The sequence below is a fragment of the Phaenicophaeus curvirostris genome, chromosome 1 (genome assembly GCF_032191515.1).
Source record: "Phaenicophaeus curvirostris isolate KB17595 chromosome 1, BPBGC_Pcur_1.0, whole genome shotgun sequence".
Taxonomy (NCBI): domain Eukaryota; kingdom Metazoa; phylum Chordata; class Aves; order Cuculiformes; family Cuculidae; genus Phaenicophaeus; species Phaenicophaeus curvirostris.
Genome location: NC_091392.1, coordinates 60,762,165 through 60,787,673, shown reverse-complemented (window position 1 = coordinate 60,787,673; position 25,509 = coordinate 60,762,165). Strand labels below are relative to the sequence as shown.

At 43.3% G+C, this 25,509-nt stretch overlaps 1 protein-coding gene across 1 annotated transcript in view; it reads left to right on the top strand.

Annotated features, from left to right (window-relative positions):
• Nucleotides 1–5,034: 5,034 nt before the first annotated feature.
• PAH (phenylalanine hydroxylase) overlaps nt 5,035–25,509 on the top strand; it is a 38,937-nt gene continuing 18,462 nt past the window's right edge. Inside the window, exons 1-3 of the mRNA XM_069859473.1 lie at nt 5,035–5,174; nt 9,271–9,378; nt 20,331–20,514. Coding sequence (XP_069715574.1) covers nt 5,133–5,174; nt 9,271–9,378; nt 20,331–20,514 — 334 coding nt within the window. The 5' untranslated portion in view covers nt 5,035–5,132. The remainder of the gene's footprint in view (nt 5,175–9,270; nt 9,379–20,330; nt 20,515–25,509) is intronic.

Below are 25,509 nucleotides of genomic sequence, written 5' to 3'. Positions count from 1 at the left end.
AAATTTTGGAGTCGGGGTGTGTGTGTGTGTATATATATTTTTTTGTTTGTTTACTTATTTTTATTCTGCGCCTCCGAGACGGCAGGAGAGGCGGGATGGGGGGTATGGATAGTGCCCGCCGCAGCCTGGGAGGCGGAGACCCCCCCGTTCCCAGGGCTGGGCGGCGGGGGCAGCCGGGGTTGGGGGGGGGGGGGTGTCCCCCCATGTCTCTGTCGTGAGGACACAGTGCCACCTCCCGGCCACGCCGCGCTCCGGAGGGAAGAACCGTACAGTCGTTTGGGTTGGAAGGGACCTTAAAGATCATAGAATCATAGAATCACCAGGTTGGAAGAGACCCACCGGATCATCGAGTCCAACCATTCCTATCAAACAATAAAACATGCCCCTCAGCGCCTCGTCCACCCGTGCCTTAAACACCTCCAGGGAAGGGGTCTCAACCACCTCCCTGGGCAGCCTGTTCCAGTGCCCAATGACTCTTTCTGTGAAAAAGTTTTTCCTAATGTTCAGCCTAAACCTCCCCTGGTAGAGCTTGAGGCCATTCCCTCTTGTCCTGTCCCCTGTCACTTGGGAGAAGGGGCCAGCACCCTCCTCTCCAGAACCTCCTTTCAGGTAGTTGTAGAGAGCAATGAGGTCTCCCCTCAGCCTCCTCTTCTCCAGGCTAAACAACCCCAGCTCTCTCAGCCGCTCCTCGTAAGACCTGCTCTCCAGCCCCCTCACCTGCCATGGGCAGGGACACCTCCCACTGGATCAGGCTGCCCAAGGCCCCATCCAACCTTGAACACCTCCAGGGATGGGGCAGCCACAGCTTCCCCGCTTACAGTGAAGAAATTCTTCCTCACGTCTAGCCTAAATCTGCCCCTCTCCAGTTTATACCAGTTCGCCCTCCTCCTATCGCTACAAGACTTTGCAAACAGTCCCTCCCCAAAGAAGAAGATGGGGGAATCTCTGGGAAGGGGAAGGGGTGCAGTCGAAAAGCATTTAGCAGCAGGTTGCAGGTAGTTTTGGGGTGTCCTGGCTCTGCAAGGGTGGGCGATGTGGCTGAGCAGTTTTACAGCCTCAGTGTAGACTGGGATGTGACAAAGAGCAGCCTGGCTGGCATGTGAAGGAGAGCTGCAGCACCTGGACAACTCTGGTAAACACATACACAGTATCGGTAAAGGAGACTCCCCCTCCCCATACACACACACACACAAGACATTCCCCCTCCCCCCGAGCTATTCACTGAATCCTCATTTTGGAATGATTTGTGAGCTTCTGGTTTTACTTGAAAAGCCTCCCTCTATTGCTCACTGCCACCTCAAATCTACTGGGATGTCCTTAACCAGCACGGAATGAATAGAGCTCCCGTTCCAGTGTCCTTGCACTGGAAGCCACATCCGTGCCCAAAACAGCAGACACGCAGCTCTGGGGAAGCTGCCACTCTGCAAATACTGGCTAGAGGCAGAGGCAGGAAAGAGCAGTCTGAAAAGCAGCCAAAGTTCGTGGCCCTTTGAACTTGCATCATGCCAGCAAGGGGAACCTGCCAACTTCCAGTGCAAAGAGCCCTCTTAGTTGTGGCTGAGCAGCACAGCCAGGACTGGACGCGTGTGATGCACGTGTATGTGTGTCCCAAGAACGTGTGTGTTTTCAAGGCTGAAAAGATGCTTTTACATGGAAGCAATGTGGGACACCAGTGCATATCTGCACATGGTTGAACGGAGTGGGGTTGCACAGTGCTGCAGCAAGAGCCCAGAGCAGGATTAGTGGACCCAAAGCTCAGGTACTCACTCAGAGTACGGGGAACCAGGCACGTGGAGCAACTTGAAACACAAGTTGGGAATGGAATCCCAGTTAACAGGGGGATGAACCCACATGTTGAATAAGTACTTCAAAGAGGACAGGGAAGCTTAGGTGATTTGGACTCTGAAACGGTCCAAGGTAACCAGTACTGATGCAATTGTGTGTTCATACTGTAATGGCTCTGGTCACCCACCTACCCCTCCCCTATTCCCCTTAGCTTCAGAACCAGAGAAACTGAGAATTCCTCCTGGCAAGAAGCAACACTGCTTCCCCAACCAGTGCCTTTTGCTACCAGGCAACTTCTGGCCATCCAGGCTAATCAAACAGTGAACTGGTGGCAATACACTGTTGATATTACGATGATTACGTAGCAGTAAGAATAAGATATAAGCTTGCAATATAAACTGAAAAAGCAGGGGGTAGGAGGATTCAAAATTGATATTTATTAGGATTTGGCACAATTGGTGTTTTGCGTATCCAGGATTTCAGTTTGCCTTGCCATTACTGACAGGGTAGAGAGAGTACAGTGTAATGCATAAGAAAAGGAATGGAAGAAAGGAGAAAAGGAATGAAAGTCACAGAGAAATGAAAAAGATTGATCAAGGGCTAGTAAAAGGAGGAAAAAAGAAAGAAAAATGAAGGCACAAACAAATGACAGAAGAAATAGTTTATGACTTCGGATGCCACAGCTATTTTGGGCAGCCTTAGAACATACATTTAAGTCTTTTTAAATCTAGTGGGAAAATACACAAGGTAGCAAGGCATGGTGTGTGTGGAAAGCAAACAAGACTAGTTGCTGGAGGCTGTCCTGCCCTGCACAGGGACTGCTTTAATCAGGGTTGTCACTGTCCTCGTCTCCCTGTTTTTCTTTTTTTTTTCCCAATGTGGCCTTCAATGTCCCTGCCATGGGTAGGACTGAGCCTGGGGCAGCACAAACACAGGACTCAGAATACTGCCTACTGTAGTGAACTTACTGACTGAGCAGTTAAAACCCAGTAGTTTTTACATTGCTGGCAACTACTAAGCTTAACTTCCCTTTCCCCTACTGCTCCATTTCTCCCTATCCCTACCTGCTGCCACTGTGTCAGCAGGACCTAGTGTGTGGTGTGTGTATTATATTTGGCCACCTACCTTGACTCACCACACCATTACTGCATTCCCATACAGACTTGCTTATCACTCCAGAAAGTAACTTTCTACCTCTACAGGCAGCCACAGAATGCACTAATGTCATGGTTTAGCCACAACCCAGCTTGATTGGCATCTAAAATGAGAGTGGTTGTGGTGGTCCCAATTCCCTCCTCCCGCCCCCAGAAAAAAATACTTATGTATTGGAAACTGAAACTAAACCAGCTTTAATAAAATAATAATAATAATGAACAAAACACTATTAATAAGAAAATAATAATATGTATACATATATACAAAATTTTGCTCCCCTCTGCCCCAGTTACATCACCACAGATGCTGCAGAGCAGGTACAGGGAAATGGCCTGGGGCTGGACTCAGTAGCAGGAACTGGATTCAGGAATGTGTGGATTCAGGATCAGGGCAAAAAGACAGATGAGGTCTTCATTGGATGTTGGCCATCAAAGAAGAGAGAGTGACCCTTATGATCCCTCAGTTTTACACTGAGTATGATGTACATGGAATGGAATACCCTGATGGTCAGCTTAGGGTCACCTGTCTGGTCCACCCGTCCCTGCAGGTGTGACCCTTTTTGCCTCTTTAGCATTCCACCAGCTTGAGGATGGCCTTGGTTTCTATAGAAATAAGCAAAAGCAATGGCCATATCAATGGCCCATGTTATCAGTTCTAGAGAGAAACCTTGTCCGAAAAACATGTAGTTAACTTTCAGAAAATGAAGTTACTTAAACGAGACTTAGCTGAAGTTAGAAAACTAATTGTGCTTTGGCTCAAACCAGAACAACAAACAAGCGTCTCTTCTGAAAGACATATGTATTCATACTCATATTCAAAGCACTGAGTTATTGCAGATGTACATTATACAGTTGATAATTTCAGTGGACTGGATTCTGACTGCACAGTCATGGAGTTCAACATGGTTTCAGACTGAGACCTCTGACACTGGCTCCACTCAGTTTTCCTACCGTAAGACTGATTAGATTGAGTAGCTACTGGACTTTGTAAATATCAATAGTTCATGGTGTTTGTCATTATTCACCAATCTGAGTGCATGCAGTAGAGCTTCCCTCAAGGCTGAAATAACTGTAAAGACATGATTTCTCTATCCCACAGAATCTATCTTCATCACAGAAATACAATGAGACTTGACCGTTTCCCTTGGCATAGATTTCGTCTTTCCAAATAGCAAGATAGATATTTGACAAGTTGTTCTTTTTTTTTTTTTCACCTGCCCTCTGTATTGGGTTACTGCTTTCCAGTATCCCTTAAACTCCTTTGGAGACTCTTTCTAAAGTAAATCTGGGCTCTTTTATACCAGTCCTTTACCAACCTTTTCTGTGATCATTTATGCCCCCACCCCATTCCCCTTGTAGCTCTCCCTTGGCTGATGAGCGCACATAGATCTTCTGCAGTCCTTCTGCATCCTCCTCCCTCTAGCTCTTACCTACTCTCCTCTGCCTCCTTTTTTTTTTTTTTATTTTTCCCTTTACCTTCTTCCCTTTCTTCATGTCCAGACTCATATCCCAGTGCGAGGTTTATGCAGCTAATCCTGTCTCATGCTTCCTTTACACTGTCTCTCACTCTCCAATGTATGGTGTATGGGGCAGTGTCTCCTGCTCTCTGACCTCTTGGATACAGCCCAAAAAGCCCTACTAAAGAACAAACCCCTCAGCTGCTACACTGTGCCACAGGCCTCCCTGGCTCGTGTCTGGCACCCAAAGAGCGGATCCTGGAGAACATCTGATCTCTGGTCACGTGGAGTGAGCCCTAGTGGGAAAACCACCTGAGGCTGAACATGCACACGGCGCTGGGAATGGAGAGGGTGAACTGAAGATGCCGTGTTGACGTGCAAAAATGAAAAGAGCAGCTGATGTTGATCAGGAGGAGGAAGGCTGTTAATTCAAAGCATGCTGCTAGCCCACATTGGGAACAGATAGCAACAACAATGTGCAGGGGCTTGCAGGGGCTGGCTGGTGTGGAGTGTCTTGTCTGTGTGCCAGGGGTGGGTGGTGGAGGGGGCGTGTAGGGAGAACGCCCCCTTGGCATGGTGTCCGGGGGAGGGAGCTGGGGAAGGGGGGGAAAGGGGATGGCTTTGCTTGGCTTGCTCCACTTTAAATACCTTTGCATAGAGCTCTGCAGTAAGGTCAGAAGGCTTCACTTGCAGCATTGAAGGGGTCTTTCTGCGAGGGTATTGCTGCCTCTGCAACATGGATGCACAGCACTGCAAAATGAATGGTGACCCTTTCCAGGTAAGTGATGGGGTCTGTGTGCCCACTTTTTTTTTTGCAGGGGAAAGTGGCTGCCTCCCTTCTGCCCCCACCATGCTTGCAAATCTTGTTCCACTGCTCTCTGAGAGGCAGCATGACCCAAGATGGCAGGAAACAACACACCTGTCTCAATGGTTTTTTGGTGCCTGGTTACCATCATTCTCCCTTTTGGCAGCTGGTATACTTGCCTGTTGTAAATTGCGCTCGCAAAAGTGCAGTGAGAAGGAAAAAAGAACATTGCAACTGTATCCTTGCATGTATGGCAAAGAGAAGAAGCAGAAAAGACCAGCAGCTAATTAGAGGTCTTAAAGGTGTGTGATGAAAGCAGGATGTTGTGTCTTGTTGAAGGAAAGCAGCTGAACTTATGTGTTTTTCTGGTGGAGTTATTTTTTAAATTTTGGGACTCTGATGTCCTTTTTTAAAAATATTTACTGATTTACTTTGAACCCTTTTCTTTGGGAAGTACAGGCAAGTCCTGAAGCCCATGCCTTTTGGTTACACTCTACAATCACTGCAGGGGCAACTAATGTAACCTGAGTCTAGCATGGTTAATTATTAGGACCAGATTCTGCATGTGTGTCCTATGCAATGCTACTGAAGCCAGCGACAAATTGCAGAAGAGGTGCAAAAAGGGGCTTCAGTCTTGACAAGCCTTTTTAAGAACAGAGTAGCCAAGGAAGCCTGTTTTCCTACTGTTCTGTGGGCTGAGGCTGAACTCCCTCAACAATTCTCTAGGGTCTCACTTTGCTGTTTTTCCCACATGCATAATTGTTTGGTCCCAATTACATCTATGTGAGCTGGGCATTTAAATGCCTTAAGAAAAGTGACTTGGAAACTAGTTACATTTTCAGAAGTAGCTTAGGAATCTTCTTTCCTTTGAAATATACCCCACCTTTTTTTTCTTTTTTTCCTACTATTTTGTATATTTACTAAGTTTGGAACTTATGACACAGAGGTGAACTTTTTCTCCTATTGAAATTGCAAGAAAAAAATTGCTTTGGCTTTAATAGCATTGGAATTCACTCTGTAAGGCTTTATTTAACCAGCTAAAAAATGGATTAGAAGACTGGCAGGTCTGTGTTATTGACCTCCAATGGTGCCACGTGTCAGAAAGACAGTATTAATCTGTGTGTGAAGTGGTAAACTAAAAATGCTGCTTTGCATTGCACTCAGGTAAATCCATCCTTGCATCTACATATCACCTATATTTGAGGTTGTACTAACTCCAGGAATAGATGTTCATGTTCATCAGCTGATTCTTATTTTACTTCCTGAAATTAAAAAAAAAGGAGGTGGAAGAAAATTAGAGCTTAATTTGTTCTACACTCCATTTATAAATCACACGTACATGTCACATAGGCAATATGTCAATGAGAGTGAAATAATTTGTTATGTTCTTAAACATAACAATAATCAGAGCAGTAGAACTACTCTGAAGTTGGAATTTCTCTCTATATGTTGAAAACCAAGAAATTAGAATTAGAATTGAGAATGAACTGTCATCAACAGCTAAAGCTATGCATAGGAACTACAAAAAGCACAACGGTAAATGTGAGTACCTATGTATACGCTTGTGTGTATTACCTCCACTGTATATATTGATGTATATTCAGCATGTATTCATGCATACTGGTAAGAACTATGTACCAGGAGAACAATAATTTTAATCTTACCCTTTGCAACAAAAGCTTTCATCTCTGTGTACAGACTCAGGCATAAACTAATGTTTGTATGAAGATCTTCCGGTGAATTGAGTGCATATGCAGATGTGCAAGAAATTAAGCAAGTACCATTCTGTTTGCAGGATTTGTGCCTACTCCCTACTGCAATGTGTGTTACTTTTAAGCACCAACATGCATCAATTTAGAGGAGTGGGAAAATTAGTGAGCGTAGACTGAAAATGACTGATGTCAACACGACAAGGCTAGTGACCAATGAGAATCAATCTGTATTGGAAAGAGGGTTTTTAAGGCATTTTTGGGTGATCTCATGGTATAAAGATAACAATTAACATCAGAATTACCTTGAAGGATTTGAACCTTGCATTATAGCCACAAATTCTTCCTTTGTCACACAGAATCAAGTCAACCTGCATAGAAACTGGGCCTCACACATGCCTTGGCCAGAGTATTTTAAATATATAACTGTATTGCTTTTAAAACTGTTTCAGTGCAGACCATGAAAATCAAATTCTTGGTCCGTTAGGCAGACACTGGTGTAGCACAGTTCTACCCTTAAGATCAATTTTGTTTGTGGTGGGGGAAAGAAAGAGGGTGAATCAATGCATTGACAGTATTCCAGGTGGTAGTTTTGATTATACCATCATAAAATTTCTGGACCATTTTACCATGGTTTACCTTTTGACAGACTTCCATTGTTGTTTTCCCTTCTGGTTGGTTGAGGTGTAATGGCTTTCACTAGACAACTGCCACATCACTCTTAGCTTATTTACCTCTTGGTGCCCACCCTGACTGAGTGAAGACCCAAGAGACACAGGGATGCTGTGAGAAGTGTCACAGTTGAACAGGTGACAATATTATTTTTGGTGCATAAACCAAATATTTTTAATACAGTTCCCATTAGAGGTTCCCCATAGAGATGGAAAACATTTGGATAACATTTTCAATCTCTGAAAATAAAGTCAGGTGGAATAATCTTTTGCTGATCTCCAGCAATGAAATCTCAGGTTAGTGGCAGTCTCAGAGACACTCTGAAGAATTAGCAATTATTTACTTTACAAAAGAAGGCCTTTTAACACTGCCCCAGAAAATTTAGTCCCACCAAGAACTTTATGACTTCTGGGCAGCTGGATTTGATTATTAATTCATCCACTACAAAATCTCTTCACTAACTACAATATTTGGGAATTGAGAATAGTTATACTCTGATTTATATGTTAAATTAAGCAATAGCTATAATGAGGACAGGTTCTGATTGAAAATACAGATCTTCATAAAGAAAAACTGAATTGTTACCCTGGGTCAAGTTTTAGCCCAGGACTTGTTACATTAGTACCCATCTGTGTTGCAGATGTCTGGCACAATCTTTGAAAAAACAGCCAGGGGCAATTTGCCCAAGGCCAGTAGATGTTTAAAAATGCCCAACAAATAAGGCATTAATGTGACTTCAAAAAGTTTATGATGGTTATGCATTGAATTTACTCTGACATCAGAAATATTAAGTGATTCTTTAAATCTAAGCAGGCACTTACTTGCCATGTCATGTACCCAGATTATTTTGAAAATCTGACCCCACTCCAGGACTCAGTTTTCTGTTTCTCAAGTGTTGAAATAACACTTTCCTACTTAATAGGAATTTTGTGGAAAGAAACACATGTACTGAGACATATTAAACATTTCGGTAATGAGAACCATGAAAATAATTAAAATAAACATTCCTCTTGCTTGGGAATACTGGAAATTGCCTTTTGGACTTTGCAGAGCAGAAAATCAATAAGAGAAAGGGAACAAATGTAAATGAAAACACATCTTGTCCTAACTGAGTCTTTACTCACTGTGGGACTTGGGGAAGTTCTACATATTTTCTCCAACATTTCCACCTCTTTTTTTGTTTTCTGTCTGTTAATTGTTGTTATTTTGTCTTAAAACAACCTTGCACATTCCTCTTGTGAACACCACCTTTCCTGCAGCTACCTGGAAGGTAGAAGCAGAGCTCAAGCAAAACATGGATCGTGACCAGCATCTCTGCATAGAGCTCATCTTCATTGCTCTGCTTAATCCTAAATGGTAATGAAAAGAAAGCCTGAGGGAAGATCTTTGCATTATGAGTGCAGTAATTTTTACAGTCATCCCTGAGCTTGCTACACTTGAGAGGTGAAGCACAGTAGAGATGATATTAGACTATTTACAAGTCCTTTGTAACTACCTCACTCCCTGCTACGGGCTCTGGTTTGAGAGCTGCTCTACTTCTAGCAGCAACAGTTGCCTTGATTCCCACTTAAAGCAGTTTTATATCCTATTTACATTGCTAATGCTATGCAAAAGGGAAATGGAACAAAGCCAAACAGACTCCTAGGTTGAATGTAAACATTTTTTTTGTTACTTTTCTTTTCTTTCAGGAATCTATGTACATTGAGGAGTCCTCAAATAAAAATGGTGTGATTTCTTTGATTTTCTCTCTGAAAGAAGAAGTTGGGGCATTGGCTAAAGTTCTACGTACATTTGAGGTAAATATTTTTCTTCAGGAGACCTGATCAGATCTTTACATTTTTGCATTGCAGAAATATTTACTCAGGGTATTTGTGGTCATGTTTGTGATTCACTTTCATTGCCATAATAGGGAAAAGCAACATCAGTTTTTCTTCTGGGATTAAAACCCGTTAAAGTCTTGGAGCAGAAGTAGCCTTTTTAAAGTTAAAATTTTGTTTCAAACTTTTCACTTAAAACCTCTACTTTTAACTGATAACGAGGATGGAAAAATACATTTTCTCTATTTAAGAAGGAAATATTCCACTGCAACTGTTTGAATAAGAGGTAGAAGTGAATTAGGCTTTAACCTGAGATTGATATCTGAGTATGTCTATGCATAGAGAGGCAAATATAACCTGCATGTGAGCAATGTGACTCATAATACATTTGTTGCATGAAATATTTCTACTGAAGACAGGTGCCATCCTCTTAGCCCTTGCCCACCTCAGCAAATCTGATATAAATAAGCCCACCATTTCCCACCAGTGGTACTTCTACAGAGGGTGTATAAGGTATCTATAAATCAGCATAAAAATGGCAGCACTTTGTTTATACCAAAGGGGCACAGCAACTTGTACTAACTGATTTGGAAAGCTTTTTGGGAAAACAAGGAACCATTTACCTTCCAGGACATTGTGTGCCTATTTATTCTTGTAGAAATATTTCCCAGATGTCATGGATGCTGTGTAAAAAAACCACAAAATCCTTGCAACTGAGCTGTGTACTCTGTGCTCCCAAGGAAATACACTGTTTTATTAGATTTTTTGCTTCCTTTTTTTTTTTTTAAAACATTATCATGTAATAGTTGTGCCCGAAAGCAGCTCTTTCTGTAAAATACTGCAAGAAGTTGTGGCCTGCATACTTTCCATTAGTAAACTTAATTGACTAGGAGATGAAAGGTTTGTATAGTATTAGTATAAATGAAAAAATAATTACGATTTACAGGACATATTTGGTTCATTAAGATGAAGGGACATTCATACTAACAACAGCAAAACTTGTTCAGATCTGTGAATTAATCATTGTAATACAGTCCTGCAAAATGTCTGTGTGTTGGTGGCATGCATGTCTGTGAATTAAGGAGGCTGTTGATATTCTTGGGTTAAATTTGTTGCTGCCTACTGAACAAATTGCTATCATCTCTAAAGGACAATTTTCAAGGGAGTTAGTATAGGAAAGAGAGAAATAGCCATTTCTTGGATGTGACATTTCTTGCCCCAGGCAGGTTCCTAAACTAGACCGACTGAGTCATGATTTTCACCAGTGACCCTGAGGGCAACTGAGGAGATGAGGCTCAGCTACGGTTGTCTGCACTGCTGGCTGGGTGGTTTCTCATTCCAATGTAGCCAGTTCTTTCTGTGCAAACTTGCAGTCTCCCCCAGTACCAAGGCTTGACAAGAGACCTGGCATAGGTGCTCTTATACCAGTTTTGCATGCTGTTGTCAATGTAGTAGGGAAATTGGGTGGGTGGCTGGAGGAAAGATATTTAATGGTACAACCCTGACTTACAGCTCCATCTCCTCAGAATTGTCATCAATGAATTCATGAGCACTGGGGTCTGTAAACCAGAGCAGCCCTAAGGCGAATCTAGCTCAATGCGAAGGACTTTGTCCTGTGTACAGTGGGGTTAGGCTCATGCACGTGTGGCTAAAATAACCTCCACCCTTTCCCACTAGCACCATAACCATGGTGCCTCAGAGATATAGACTTTGTGCTTAGTGACATCCACAGCAGAGACAGGGAAGATGGTGATTCACAGGTGAAGGGTGGGACAAGGAGGAAGACCTCAGGAGGATTTTACCCTCTTGTACTCCTTCCCTGCTTAATAAAATCAACTGTGAGATGGTTAGCTACAGGAGTTGGTTCAGACTCTCTGTTGGTGGGCTTCTCTAGGCAGGAAGATGCCTTGCCTTGTCCCCAGGGTTTCTGTCACCAGTTTTGTGCTAGCCTGGGAAAATCCGATGAGTTTGTCTCAGAGAGGTGGCATAGACAAGAGGGATGGCTGTTCTGGCTATTGTTGCCTCACACAACCACATGAAGTAGGAAAAAGGAAAATACAAAAGCCACAAAGTATAATCAGATTGTTTCCTGCAGTGTATGCAGCAATGCATCTATTGATTCCCTTGGAAGGCCAGATCTTGTGCTGCCACTGGTGCTGATGGTCATGCATGGTACGTTTGGAGCCCTTCTTCTTGTTGCTGAGGCTGAGGACTACCCAACCTCCTGGGGTCTCTCTAAGCACTTGCATGTGGGAATGCAGGCAGAGAGCACAGCTCAACCCTCTACTCCTCCCAGCTTGCTCTTGGGAGTGATTCAGGGACAGTGCCTCCAGCACTGGCTTTGAGGGTTTTGCATTTTCTCTAGCCAATCGACTCTGGGGCATGAAGCGGGGAGGAGGAGGATTAAGAGAGCTGTAAATATGAAAATGTTGTAAAAAAATCCTCTCTAAAGACAGGAAGAAAGCATGGAAGCAAGATCCAGACCGGGACACAGGGAATTGAGGAGATACCTAAAGAAAGGAGAGACCTCATCATGTCATGAGCAGCCAGGTTGCCTTTCTGTAAAGCATGCATCTGTCTGTATATGGACAGAGTCATCCTCTCAGTGATTTAAGAGCCAGAGTAAAAAATTCTCTTACCATAAGAGGGCTATTCAGTCTGCAGATTCAGGAGCAGCATTTTACTCTAAGGATCACACCCTGCTTACGTTCTACTTCCATGCTGGCGTGAAACTTGGCCAGTTTCATGAGCCCCCACTACAGCTTGATCTCCATGGGAAGCAAGAATCCAATGGGAGACGCACTGCGCTCCAGCCTGGCCCTGCACCTGGATATCAGGTCCAGGACTTCTGACTCATCAAGCACTATGGCTGCTTCCCAGTTCAGACACAATCCGTACCCACTCAGGAGGTAAACATCGCAGGGAAGGAAGTAGTGTCTGAACACAGCCCAGGTGAACTGGATGAGTCCTCATTGTGGGCCAGGATGGACCAAAGCTGGGGAAGCCTCATATCCAGGTAGGTGAAGGCACAAGGCCAGTGGCTACAGAGAGTACCCATGGCACAGAATTACATCCTGTAATGGAGATACCACGTTTAAGAGAATTCCAATGTGTTTGAGGGAAACATTCATGTTTGTCCTACTCAAACATCCCTTAAGGCTGCTTATGCAGTTGACAGAGTGCTGTGTGCTTTCACATTTGTTTTTTTTGCTCAAAGACCCAAACTCTTGTTTTCTGTTTGGATCCCAAGTGCACACATGTGCAGCTACAATTACAAATATCGTTTTTCCTATGTAGCTTGAAAGCTTTTTTCTGAGGAATTTCCTCTATGTACTCAGCAGACTCAGTCTGCTGGCTTTATGTCCAAATTGTACTTTATTGTATCCACCTTACTTATGTTTACTCTTGGTTCATATTCTCTCTAATGTGTTTCAGTGTTGGGTCAATGCCCAATGTCCAAAACCAGCAAGCAGTCTTCATGGCACAGCAGCTGGAGCCTCAGAAAGGCAGGCACATATTTAAAAGAAAGGCTACGCATCTTTTTGAGTTGTAAGAATTTCTATCTCTAAAAGCAAACTCCGACCATGTCTATGAAAAAGTTCAACAGCTACACTGAATGGGAGGAGAGTCCTTTCCCACTGTCACACACAGAAATAAGCAGCACTTAGGAAGATTCCCCTGAACACCAGACCTTAGCAGGCTCCTAAGCTCTTCTGACCCCCGTCTCTTGAATCCACTCTGTTCTGCAAATCCTTGCCTGGCTGCATGAATCTGCTTATTGTGGACTTTTCTGTATCCAAGGTGCCCTGTGCTGTTGACAGCACTGTCTCTGTAGCTACTTTGCCATCTTCCTTGTGGAGAGGCAGTGTCTGCAGGGCTAGACTCACACTCTAATGTACTGTAATGCAATAGCAACTCAATCATACCCAGGAATAAGCAGATTTTTAAAACTGAATCCACTTGGCTTCCAAACTAGCTGTCTCTGTGTGTATATTCGGATGTGTTAAAGACTCTCACTTTCTGCTCGTCAAACCTAATTATTTTGCACTTTAAAAGCCTGTTTGTCTATAACCTTTTTCAATCCTAGTGTGCACACAGCTTCCTTATAGATTCTATTTGGGTAACACCTCTGCCCTCATTGCAGGCTTGAGGGCGGCCATAGAGACATCATAAATCCATCACCAGAGTCTCTACACCAGCTTCATTTTGAATTAATTTTAAATTTTAATATAAAATTTCTGTACACTAAGGCACTGCTTGGTGCAACCATATGGTGTTTATTTGTCTCAAGCTGTTACAGAAGATGATAGTTAGGAAGTCAAAACTCAAATAAATATCTTAGTCTGAAACAGAACATCAGACATAACTGAAAACATCATACTTAAAATCAGGAAGATACAACAGTCATTATGGAATTGCATTTCTATTTTTGATTCACTGGTTACATCAAAAAGTTAGAGTACCAATCCAGGTCAGGAAAAGACAGACATCTTTCTGGTTTCTTATCAAAACTGAAAAAGCAAAGCAGAGCATTTTGGATTAACCCAAATGTTGCACTTGATTAGAATATTTATTTTTCTCCATAGTGATAAAAGACTGTTGATATTGACATCATGGTTTAAAACAACAACAGAGTTCATTAAAAGTTAAATCCATCTCTAAAAATACCAGAACTAAACATCACAATATGTAAAAGGTTTAAATTGAATTTCTTCCATATGAATTTGTGAATACATTAAGCCCCTCTGAAGTTCTTTTTCTGATGGATTCACACATAGTAGAAGACATGTCAGCTGTAGTATGTGGCAAACATTGGGTTGCAATATATTACAAGTTTTATCAACTCCTTCCAGGAAGGAGAAGAGGAGCCTTCCATCTTCTCCTCACTGACATGACCTTCCCAAATACAGAGCAGGACTTTGGTACAAGGTCCAGCCATCGGTGGCGTTACTTATAGTGGGAAAAGCTTTAGCTCAAAAGCAGCCCTGTTGGTTTGCACTGAGTAGTACTCCTGCTCCCAGAGGAGGACTGGATGGGAATAATGGGCTACGCTAAATGAGACCTTACACTTTCAAAGCCAGCAAAGATGACTGTGCTCTTTGTCTGTTTAGGAGCTTACTTTATTCAACAGGAAGTCCAAAGTGTCTGTTATTTCTTTGTTTCTTAGGAAGGTACTGGCTCTGCAGTGTTTTGGTTTGTTTTGAAATCCGAAGTGAGCCGTTACTTTGCCCAGGAGGTGTGTTGAAGGTGTCTGCGGTGATAGGTGAACAGGCCAGGCATGCCTCTACTGGGAGACTTGCTTTTTCATCATAATATGTACATGAACAGCTACAATCATTTATTACATCTGATGTCACTGCTCCAAATCTATGTCCTCAGTCTGATTTCTCCTCTTTCCAGAGCCAGGAGAGCAAGACTCCTTCATCTAGTAAACCAACAAGAGTATAGAGAGGAGTGCCCTCTTTCTTAGTGCTTGTGCAGGACCACATACTGTCACTTCTCCCATGTGACAGGGGACAGGACAAGAGGGAATGGCCTCAAGCTCCGCCAGGGGAGATTTAGGCTGGACATTAGGAAAAAAATTTTCACAGAAAGTGTTGTTGGGCACTGGAACAGGCTGCCCAGGGAGGTGGTTGATTCACCTTCCCTGGAGGTGTTTAAGGCACGGGTGGACGAGGTGCTAAGGGGCATGGTTTATTGTTTGATAGGAATGGTTGGACTCGATGATCCGGTGGGTCTCTTCCGACCCGGTTATTCTATGATTCTATATGCTTTTTGGTTCGTCCTTCACCGCGTGTTTTGTGGTCAGATTGTGCTGAATGCCTCATACCAAACTCTAGGGTTGGAGCAGAAGTGTCGGGGGATGGTTACCAAGGGCTGCTCCAGTGCTGGCTGCCCTCTGGAGCTGTTTGCTGGCAGGGCCCAGCTCCAGGTCCCTTTGCATCCGTGAGCTTGTCATGCAAGGAAGAAGGCAATTCATGCATGTCATGCATGGGAAGGAGAAGATGGGGAAGCACAGTCTTCAGCTGTGAATCAGGCCCTTGGACAGTAAAGCTGAACCAGATGACTACCTTTGCCTTTCTGGCTGAAAGTGTCACTGTTAACTTCCTAACACCACATATCTCCTGTTAAAAGCAGGCACTGAGTTTCTATTTCTACTTCTGAAAGTGTTCTTCTTCAGGAATCCCTGAAATCACCTCTTTTTGTATCTGGAAAGTGCAAGCAAATCCTTTTTTTTCTGTGAGATTTCATTGAAGTTCTTGGTGAATGTTGATTAGCGGCACTGTAGTGCTTGTTGACGGATCTTCATCTGGTAACAATATAGGATCTCCTGATGAAGCCAAACTTACTTAATGACAACAGTCATGAAAACAAGATGGATTTCACATCTGTACTTAGTTTTAGCAACCATATACAGGAGCATTTAGTAATGTATAATCAGAAGGATGTATGAATGTCAGGGGAAGCAGTAGCCCATAATGAAAGTATCCATCCCACTGAAAGCTTCCCTGTGTACCTATGAAAACTTCTATTTTCCAATGATCAGACCATTATACTCTCTGAGTGTAGAATTAAATTCTTTTGGCAGTGGCCTCTGCAAGACTGCTAACAAAGTGTAACACCGGGCTGGTTTAATTGTAGTGGTGTGGAGCAGTTGCAGTGCTGGAGGCACTTGATTGGGACACCATAACTGGAATAACCTGGGGAAGGGTCTGGAGCTGCTTCACAGCCTCTGAAAGGCAGCCAAGACTGAGATCCAGCACTGTGGAATAAGGCAAGGAGGAAGATGGGCAATCTCCTCCTGTGTCCACCACTGCCTCTGTTGTAAATTGATTTAGTATTGTTGACCTTTGTCATTTTAAAACCATGACTTACACAAAATGGACTTAGTTATAATTTGATTTTTGAGCTCTCAGAACGTACCTTGAGACTTTTTTCTCTAATGGGTAGTAGTAGAGATACAGTTAGCTTGGATATTCAAATAATGAAAGCTAAAATCTTTCACACTCAAGAGTGGAGATTTTGTGAAAAAAAGCAAGAAATTTGGAATGACTTCTGCTAACTTCAAGGGATCTGGCAATACTCTGCCTCTGTGACCTTCATTAGGTGTTACACCTAATGCTGCCCTCGATCCTCAAGGCAAGATATGTTCTGAATAGTTAGTGCTGGCTAAAAAGTATGTTTGAAACGGACCAACACATTGCTTTGAAACAAATACAAGGTGAACTGCTATCCCTCTCTACCAACACAGAAGTATTTCAGCAGGTATGTGGTTGTATGACAGGATGTGTCCAAGTAGGGTGTGTCAGCCTCTATGCTGGTCATAAATCTGAGGAGAAGTAGGGAAGCATCAAGCTGTTGCAAGTTATTTGTAGTTGCAATGGATGATGGAGTGAATTCAGCAAAGGCATGTTTAATATCAAGCTCATCTGATTCCTACCAGCTTTAAAATAGGAAAGGAAGAAGAGATCAATGTAAATAGTTTAGGTGAGAACCCAGTCTCAAACCCAGTTCTTCAAAAAACAGTCAAGTTAGGAGTTAGGTTCTATCAATAAAAAATAGCTCAGAAATCATGAAGTCCCATAAAATTAACACAGAATTTTTATTAGCTGTCTTTTGAGGGCATACATCATCAAGATTTCAAGCTCCGCTAAAAAAAACACAGAGATTGAGAACTGTTCAAAATAAACAACTGAACCAAAAAATGACCCCATTCTCCTCTTTCAGGTAGCCATTTGTCTCCAGAGGTTGGAGCTTTAAATAAAGCATCAACTCCTTTGAGAAACCTGATGCAATTGCAAGATTTGCCAATATTGAGGATACAGAGATGTTTTGGACAATGTGAAACTATGAAAACTAAACGCTAGATGGAGTAGTTGGACTAGAATGAAATTCAGATTTGTAAAGCAACTCTAGTAACAGAGCCACAGTAAATATTTTGAAATCAAGGGTTTAGTAGCAAGGCATAGCATACGAGAGCATGTTTCTCCAGGAGCACCAGTTTTAGGGAGTTAAACGTATGCTGCTGAATTTTTGCTTTGAAAACAGTCACCAGAAGGGTTCTCCCTTCAGCTGCTCTGCTGTGAAGGTCCTGAAGCCTTGGGATGAAGAGGTATTGGTTTGTGTCTGCACATTGCTCTGTTGTGAGCACCCATCAAATCAGCCACAAACAAGGCTCATATTCTGACTTTTCTGTTCATATTCTGTTCTGCTTATCTCAGGTGTAAGAAAGGACTTGACTCTTTCCGTGAGATCTTTCCTCCCTGTGTATTTTTTTTCTTCTTTTTTTGCACTCTGTTATGTTGTGGTGTTACTTCATGAAGAACTGATGCTCCTGCTTCCTTAAGCATGCCTGGTGCCCACCCTCCAGCTTGTCTCTTCATTCCCGACTCCTGCATCATTCCCTCCATTTCGTAGTCACTGCCATTTGTGCAGCTGCTCACTGAGCCGGGTTGGAGGGTTGGTACAGCAGAAAAGTCACCTGGCAAAAAAAAGAAAAAAAAGATATAGTTAAGGTACTTGGGTGTTCTCTCAAACAGCTTTGCTATCTCCAGGGGACGGACGCTGAGGCTAAGATTGGCACTTGTGGGTAGGGAAAGGAAGCAGAGGATAATCAACACCAAAGGGTGGTCCATGTTATCACAGCCTCTGCCAGATATAAAAAAGCCAGTCACAGCCTGGGACCCCAACACCCCCATCATTCCACCCCATCGGTGAAAGGTGAAAGTAAAGCAGCACCTCAATCTGCAAGAGCCAAACCTTTGACAGAGGGAGGTTTTACACCCACTCTCCACCTTTGTGAGTGGCTACACAGAGCAGCCGAATGTCTCCAAACCCTGCATGCCAGCCCCACGCTGTCACGCTGCTCTCCATGACATGACCATGTCAACGGCATTGGCAGCCCCCTGCGCTTGGTCTCTACCAAAACCTTTCCAGCCCTAAGTCATCTGAACTTCCATCTCCGGGCAGTCCCACCTCCCAGTGCTTCACCAGGGGAAGGGTACAATGTGCTGTCTGTCTGTGAAACAGGGCTTTGGAGGCCTAAAACAAATTGTCCTCAGGTCCCAGGACAGTGGCAACCATTCTTTTCCTCAGATGGCCCCACAAGGACAGCTTCTCTCAAGAGTAACATTTGGTGAATGTGCTTTTGACCTTTTCAACTTATTGTATTGGTATCTAGCCAAACAATTTAAGCTCATCTGTAGCATGCGACACTCAGGAAACAGAGGAATGGCATGCATGCTGTTTCCTACGAAGTAATAAACTGCCTTTTGTGGTGGAGTGAATGAGGTCTTTGCCACTGATGACCAGATGCCTCCCTGCATGGTGCAAGCACTGAGAGGAGCAAAGAAAACCTTAAAGGGCTTGAGAAGCTCAAACTAGAGAGAGGTACAGAAAAAAAGCTTCCCTCTTTCTTCCCTGTAGGTCACAAGAGGATCCTAACAGTGTTTCATCATGGATGAAATCCTGATTCCACTCAGCAGGGGGGTTGACATTGACAGCATCTGACACTGATATCATTTCACTCCATGTAGTCTGGGGTCTTCTTTAGCCTGAAAGCAGCAAACCAGCAACTTCTCCAGGGCTGCTGAGCACTGTGTGTCAGATCCTCTGACTCTTCTGCTGTTGATCTTCAGCCCCAGATTTCCTCCAGGGGTTTGTCTATTCCTCCCACGGGATAGAAACCCAGACCTGGCTTTGGTGTGTCATGGCTGTTGCTCCAGAGCCAGACAGAAAGGTCAGGTGGTAAAGTCTGCACCAACTGAAACCTGTCTAAAAGGTTTTTCTCAAAAACTAGAAAGTAATATTTTCATATTCAAATTACAGTGCTGAGGAAAAAGTTTGAGTTCAGCTAAACTAAGGTAGATGTTCCTGGACTTGTGTTTTTTTAGTAATCAGGAAAAAAAGGATTTTTAGCTACTTGTTGCTTTACACATTGACATGGTAGCATGTTTGAGGTCAGGTACTCACTGGCCATAGTCATCAAGACAATAGTTGCCGGTGGTCCCGTCCTTCAGAGCTAGGAGGCACTGCTGCTGGTCACCGAGGATATTTGGTGAGATGGAATTTGAACTTCCACACTAAAGGAAAAAAGTTTTGCTGTGAGAGTGATCAGACTCTTAAGCAGACTCTCAGAGAAGTTGTGAAGTTCCCATCTGTGGAGATACTCAAAACCTGACTGGGCGCTGTCCTGAGCAATCTGCTCTATCAGATCCTGCCTGAGCAGACTTGGACTAGATGACCCCCAGAGGCCCCACCTAACCTCAGCAACTCTGCTATTCTGTGATTTTGTGATTTATAACACCCATGTTTTTATTTGCACAAACCTGCACTGTCTTTTTGGTGCAGATCCACATTTGCCACTGGATCTCTGCCCAGCACCAACTCACAGCCCTGGAAACTATGCAGGTGGTTTTATAGGTGACTGCAGTGGCTTGGCAGAAGCTTATATCACCAGGTACCCAGCTGCTTGCTTTTCCAACCTCTGTTCAAGATGCTCATAAATACAGCATTGAATTTCTCATGGGAGGGTTCTCTACAGGTGGAACGCCTACTGTCCTTGTTGATCCGAGGGGAATATTCTTGCCAAACAAGGAAGCTGCCATTATGTACTTGTGGTACTGGAGTCACTGTTTATGACAAAGAGCCCATTTACAACTTGTATCCTGCTTCCACCTGTTTCGAAGTTTTATGTAGTGTGTAGCCTTTACACTGTTGCTCTGCACAAGTGTGAAACCCACATCCTTCTCAGTATTCCTTTTTGTTTCTCTCCCTGTTGTGAAAGTCCTCAGTCCAATAGCCACCAAAGGCAAGTCTCTACTTTTCAGTTATTTGAATCATATAGTAGGGGCTGCTGACTAACACATGAATTTTAGCTAGTTTTATGTCATATTTCTTCCCCCAAAACCTAAAATTTCTCTTTCTTATAGGAAAAAGGTATAAACCTGACCCACATTGAGTCCCGACCTTCACGTCTCAACAAAGATGAGTATGAATTCTTCATTAACTTGGAAGGCAAGAACGTTCCAGCATTGGACAAGATCATCAAGTCCTTGAGAAATGATATTGGAGCAACAGTTCATGAGCTTTCACGAACAAAGAAGAAGGACACTGGTAAGGATACACTGACAAGGATAACATTGACAAGGAATGCTTATGTCGCACACTTATATGACTTCTTTCTGCTGTAGCAAAGGAGCTCCTCTTGGATCTGTATGGCTGCATTTCCCTCCATCTGCCTATTTTGCCTATGCTGTAAGCTTTTTCATTTGGAGATTTTCTCTCAGTGTAAACTGCCATGATCCATCTTTTGCCATGTTTCTGACTAGGTCTCCTGGAAACTGGTGTTATCTTGTCATCTGTCTGGTTGGTTGACAGCACTCACAGTCTTTTAAAGACAGCCTCATTTCAGTATCTCGTTACCCTACCTGCAGAAATTAACAGTAATCAAATGATAATTGGAGTTACGGTCTAAGGGCTCAACATGTAGATCCCTCAGCAATAGTGCAGGAAGTTTTAGATCCATATACTTTCTATGCATTCTCTTTGCCCTATTTTAAAATAGGCAGCATTTATATGCACAGATTTTGGCAAGACATGCAGGGTGACAACTTTTAGTCTTGATACACGTGTAATATGGGGAAGTAACAGGTGTGTTGGTGTGACTTATACCACCATGTTTAATGTAGATAGGTTAGCTTATCAAGCCCAATGACATGTGCCCTGAATCTCTGACTACCATGTCAAACCCTTTGGACCACTGAGCACTGAAAACCACTGCAGGGCTTGTACACTTTTAGCCTTTTCCTATGTTTTCTGCCCACATGAGAACTTAAAAATACCCAAGACTATAAGGATCTCTTGGGAAACATTATACCTGTCTAGTTACTGTCTGCCCTGATTCAGAAAGTCCACATAAACTATCACAATTTAAAATGGCAAACAGCTCCAGCAGAATCTGCAGCTGCATGAATGAACTTTGCTTGTAGATGGTAGATCAATTTCCCTGAGAAACCCAGGCCCTGATCCGTCTCCCTTTTCCTCCCACTCTATTCCCATAATAAATCGGTGTCTGTGCAGTACCCAGCAGAGTCAAGACTCTACAGTGCCATTTTGTGGAAAAATGTCACCTATTGAAGACTGTGTTTCACCTTCCTAAGGAAGGATGGTGCCTAGGAGTCCCCAGGGAGTCACCAAAAGGGTGTCCTGGAGACATTTACAATGCCTGTGCATTGTGAGTCCCAGCTGGGGGACTGCCCTGTCTTGAACACTTTTCCTGGAGACAGCTCAAGTGAGAAGAAGCTGTATTTTAACTTTTAAGTGATACACAGACCTGGTGAACCCAGTCAGATCTTGCCATCTCTTACAATGAGTCTGTTCAAATTAGTCCACATAAAGCCAGTCCTGATAGAGAAGTACACTATGGTTATGATATGGCATCTTAAAAATAGATGTAAAATTTTAAATCAGAAGATGAGGAGGAAATTCCTGCAAGGCATTATGTAGTCTCTCCCCTGGCAAAAGGCAGGACCAGCTAAACCAAAATCTGCCCCAAGCAGTGGAGATCTGGGCCCCATGGCTCCGCACTGTGGTGCTACCCTGCTCTCACCAGCCTCACCTGCTGCACTGAGCTGATGGCTTCCCTCCCTGCCTGCCTTGAACAATGGCAACAGAAGATACTCTTCCTCTTTAGACGAGCCTTTTCAGTCTCTGATGACAGTATCCTGCTCAATCCCAGCCTTCCCTTTTCAGAATGCCTGTTTTCTGGGCTCATGGCTGGTCATCTTTTTCTTGACTGTTTATTTGGTGGATCCTTCCCACAAAGTCCTTCCAGATTCTCCTTATTCAGGTAGGATCTAATGGTAAAGAGCAGCATAATAAAACAATAACTGACCATGAAGTCCTTTTGCAGTGCCCTCTCCCTTACCATACATCTCTGGAGCTTCACAAATCACTCTGGCACAAAACATAAGGTGGAACCAAAGTGAAAAAAGCCTAGTTCTGTGCAAGGCCTGATATGGAGTGCTGGCATCTTCATGGGGCAGAGGGAAGGATTGCCCTCCTGTGCACCCTGTAGATGTCCCTTCAAGCACGTGGGTTTACTTTCTGATTTTGGTTGCATGGATGCTGTCTGCTGCAGCCCCATCCGTGTGGGACTCTTGCTTTTCTGGACTAAAATGAGAGGAGTGACTGTCCCACCCTTCCCGGCTTTCCCTCACACAGATACACGAGGGTCCAACACCATCTAATTGCCTTCTCGCTTTTTGAGCTTGTGGATGCCTCTCACCATTCACGATTGAAACCAGGGAGTCTCTGCCACCCACTTTGGTGAGAGCAGGAGTACTCGTTCATGCCTGTAATAAAACCCAGGGAGGTCAGTTGTAATTCTGCCTTTGGAGGGAAATAAGGAAAGATTTTTTGAGCTATTTTTTGTCTATGCTTCTCCTTCTGAGAGAATTGGTGGAGTTGAGGCTACTTAGTACAGTGGTGGCTGCCCAGCATCCAGTCTGAGACGTACTTAAATGCCTCTTCAGATAACAGATGTGATTTTAATAGGATTCCAGACTTTAGGTCTGGATCTTCCTCTTCCTTCCTAGGAACAACATGAAAGGACATTAATACCTTCTTGAGATCAATGCTGGTAATCCTTTTACCATTTCTTTTGTGTCCTACCCATGACATTACATTTGGAGATGAAAAAGAAGAAGGCAGTTACTCTTTGGAGTCAGTTATCTCCATTCATGTGATGAAAGGACAAAAGGTTGATTAGGTGATTTATGATCACATCAAATCAAAGAGGGTCTCTTTTGGGGGCTTTTTTATTTCTCAAAGAAAGCTACAGGTCCTAGCAGAGCTTGCCATTACGTCTGTTCTTCTAATTATTATCAAGAATTTAATAGTAAACTTTATTAAATAATAAAGTTGTGTATAGAGATAGACCAGAGTCTGAGAGAGATACACTCTATATAACAGGCAAGAAAGGCTTGTGAGTGAAAATCTGACCTTGCAGAAGTCAAACTCCTGTGGTCAGCTGTAGGATTAGGATTTCACTGCATGTTACTGCGATGATCAAAGGTTTTTTTGAGATAGATTACCCTGTCAGTGCTGGAGAAAGGGACTTGATCCCCTTCTGCCTGAGAGGATAACTTGTGTTTGTTAGTTTCAGCAACTCAGAAATAATATAAAATGGGAACAATTTATTGCCAAGGAAAGAGAGGAAGATTGATATTTCTTTTTGCTCTTTCCTTTTTTCTTTTCTTTTCGGTTTCAGCTATTCTCATGAATAGTAAGGGTCCAGTCAAACTGAAATCCCAAAAGAGCCATATTTTGAAAGGTTGAACACAAGCCCTGTTCAGAGGATGAACTGTGTGTGGCAAATTCTGGGCTGTGGCAGCTACAAGGGCAGAGTGAGATGGGAGCAGCCCGAGCTGTAGGAAGTGTGGTAAGACTTTGTCCTTTATCAGCGAGGACATTAACAAATAACAGGCCTCATGGTGCCTTTTATGTCAGCTTGCCTTTCAACTGTATTGTCCTGGCAAATCTGGTCATAATCCATAGATGTACTTGTGTAAAATTTTGCTCCTAAAACACAGGATGAGATTAATATGCATCCAGGGAGCAAAATCTCAGAAATATAGTTTAGGGGGACATTGTCACCCTCTTCTAAGTGGACAAGTAGGAGCTGGGAAGGATCTTTTTTCCTGGAGGTAGCAAAGGCTTCCGCAGTTTTGATCTTATTCTTTTGCTGCTGCCTAAAGATGCTCTCAACCCTAACTTGCTAAGGATTCATTTGGCTCATTCTTAAGATTTGTGAAATCCCCCTCCTATTTTTCTCAGTTTCCTGTTGGAAGCACACGGTGTCGTTCTTGGGGCCCTGCTTTGTGGACAGTCAGAGGAAATTTTTGTATTCTGCCTCTTCTGTATAGTTCAGTGTTAAGCACTTGTGTATGTGCTTTATTGGGCAAGGGATAAATCAATGGCTTTTTTATTTTTTTTGTCTGGTCACTTCAACTGCTTTTAGGGTCTTTTCTCAGTTAATAACAAAACGTATTTTTTTTTTCACTTTGACACACCCAAATGGTTACAAATACCAGATTTGGATTAACAGTGTAATTTTAGCTGAGAACATATGAGCAAAATGCTCTAAATCCAAAGGTAGTTTTAGAGCTTCAGATGAGATGGGCTAGCAGTAAGTGGGCCAAAAGCCCATTGTAGAAATGGAAAGATTTGTTGTGAAACCATAATGCATCTCTTCATGACTCTTTTTGGAAACAAGCTGGGTATCTGCAGTTCATTTGGATCCCATGAATAAAAAAAACCCTCTAAATATTATTCTGTTGCAGCATTAGGGAAATGCAGACAATTTATTGCATTTCTGAGACAGGCTGGGAAGTGAATTTCTGTAAGGTCCTTGTTCACTAAACCCCGAGGCTAGCTAAAGCATTTGGGACTGTTTAAAAAAGGGCTAAACCTGGGCCTTGAACTGCTATAAATTGCATAGACCTGTCTTTGACCCTCCTCACAATGATCCAAATGGAGGAGTTCTGCAGAAGTCCTCACTGCCCTTGCTTTGCTGCCTCTCATATAAATGGCTTATTAGCATTCTGCTAAGCATTTGACCCCATGGTAATTTGGTCACCACTTGGGTGTCCAGCATGATGCCATAAATGCTGCTATTTCACTTACAGACAAATCAATATTTATTACTGATCAGCCCACGTTTGCTCCTCAGACCTTCACAGAGGCCCAGTGTTGCAACAGCTTGCCCTGGCAATTCATTAATGGCTGTGCAGACAGCAAGTCTGGTGAATGGGCTGGAGTAGGATGTTGCAAACAAAATATGGGATAGATCCAGCCAGGGGGTAATTTGATTTGATCTTTTCAGTAGTTGCGGGGTGGTTAGGGAAAGCCTCCTGTCTCACCACAGATAGGCAGAAGACACAACAGTCTTCTGCAGCCTGGTCCCTGATGCGAGGCTATATGGACTTGATGCAGTGCCTAATCTGGGCCTGTGCTCAGGACCTTCAATTCTTGTTTCCAAGAGAGCTGAGAAGGCTCAGGACTCTCCAGAACCCAACTTAACATCAGCTCTCCTGGTGCAAATAACAT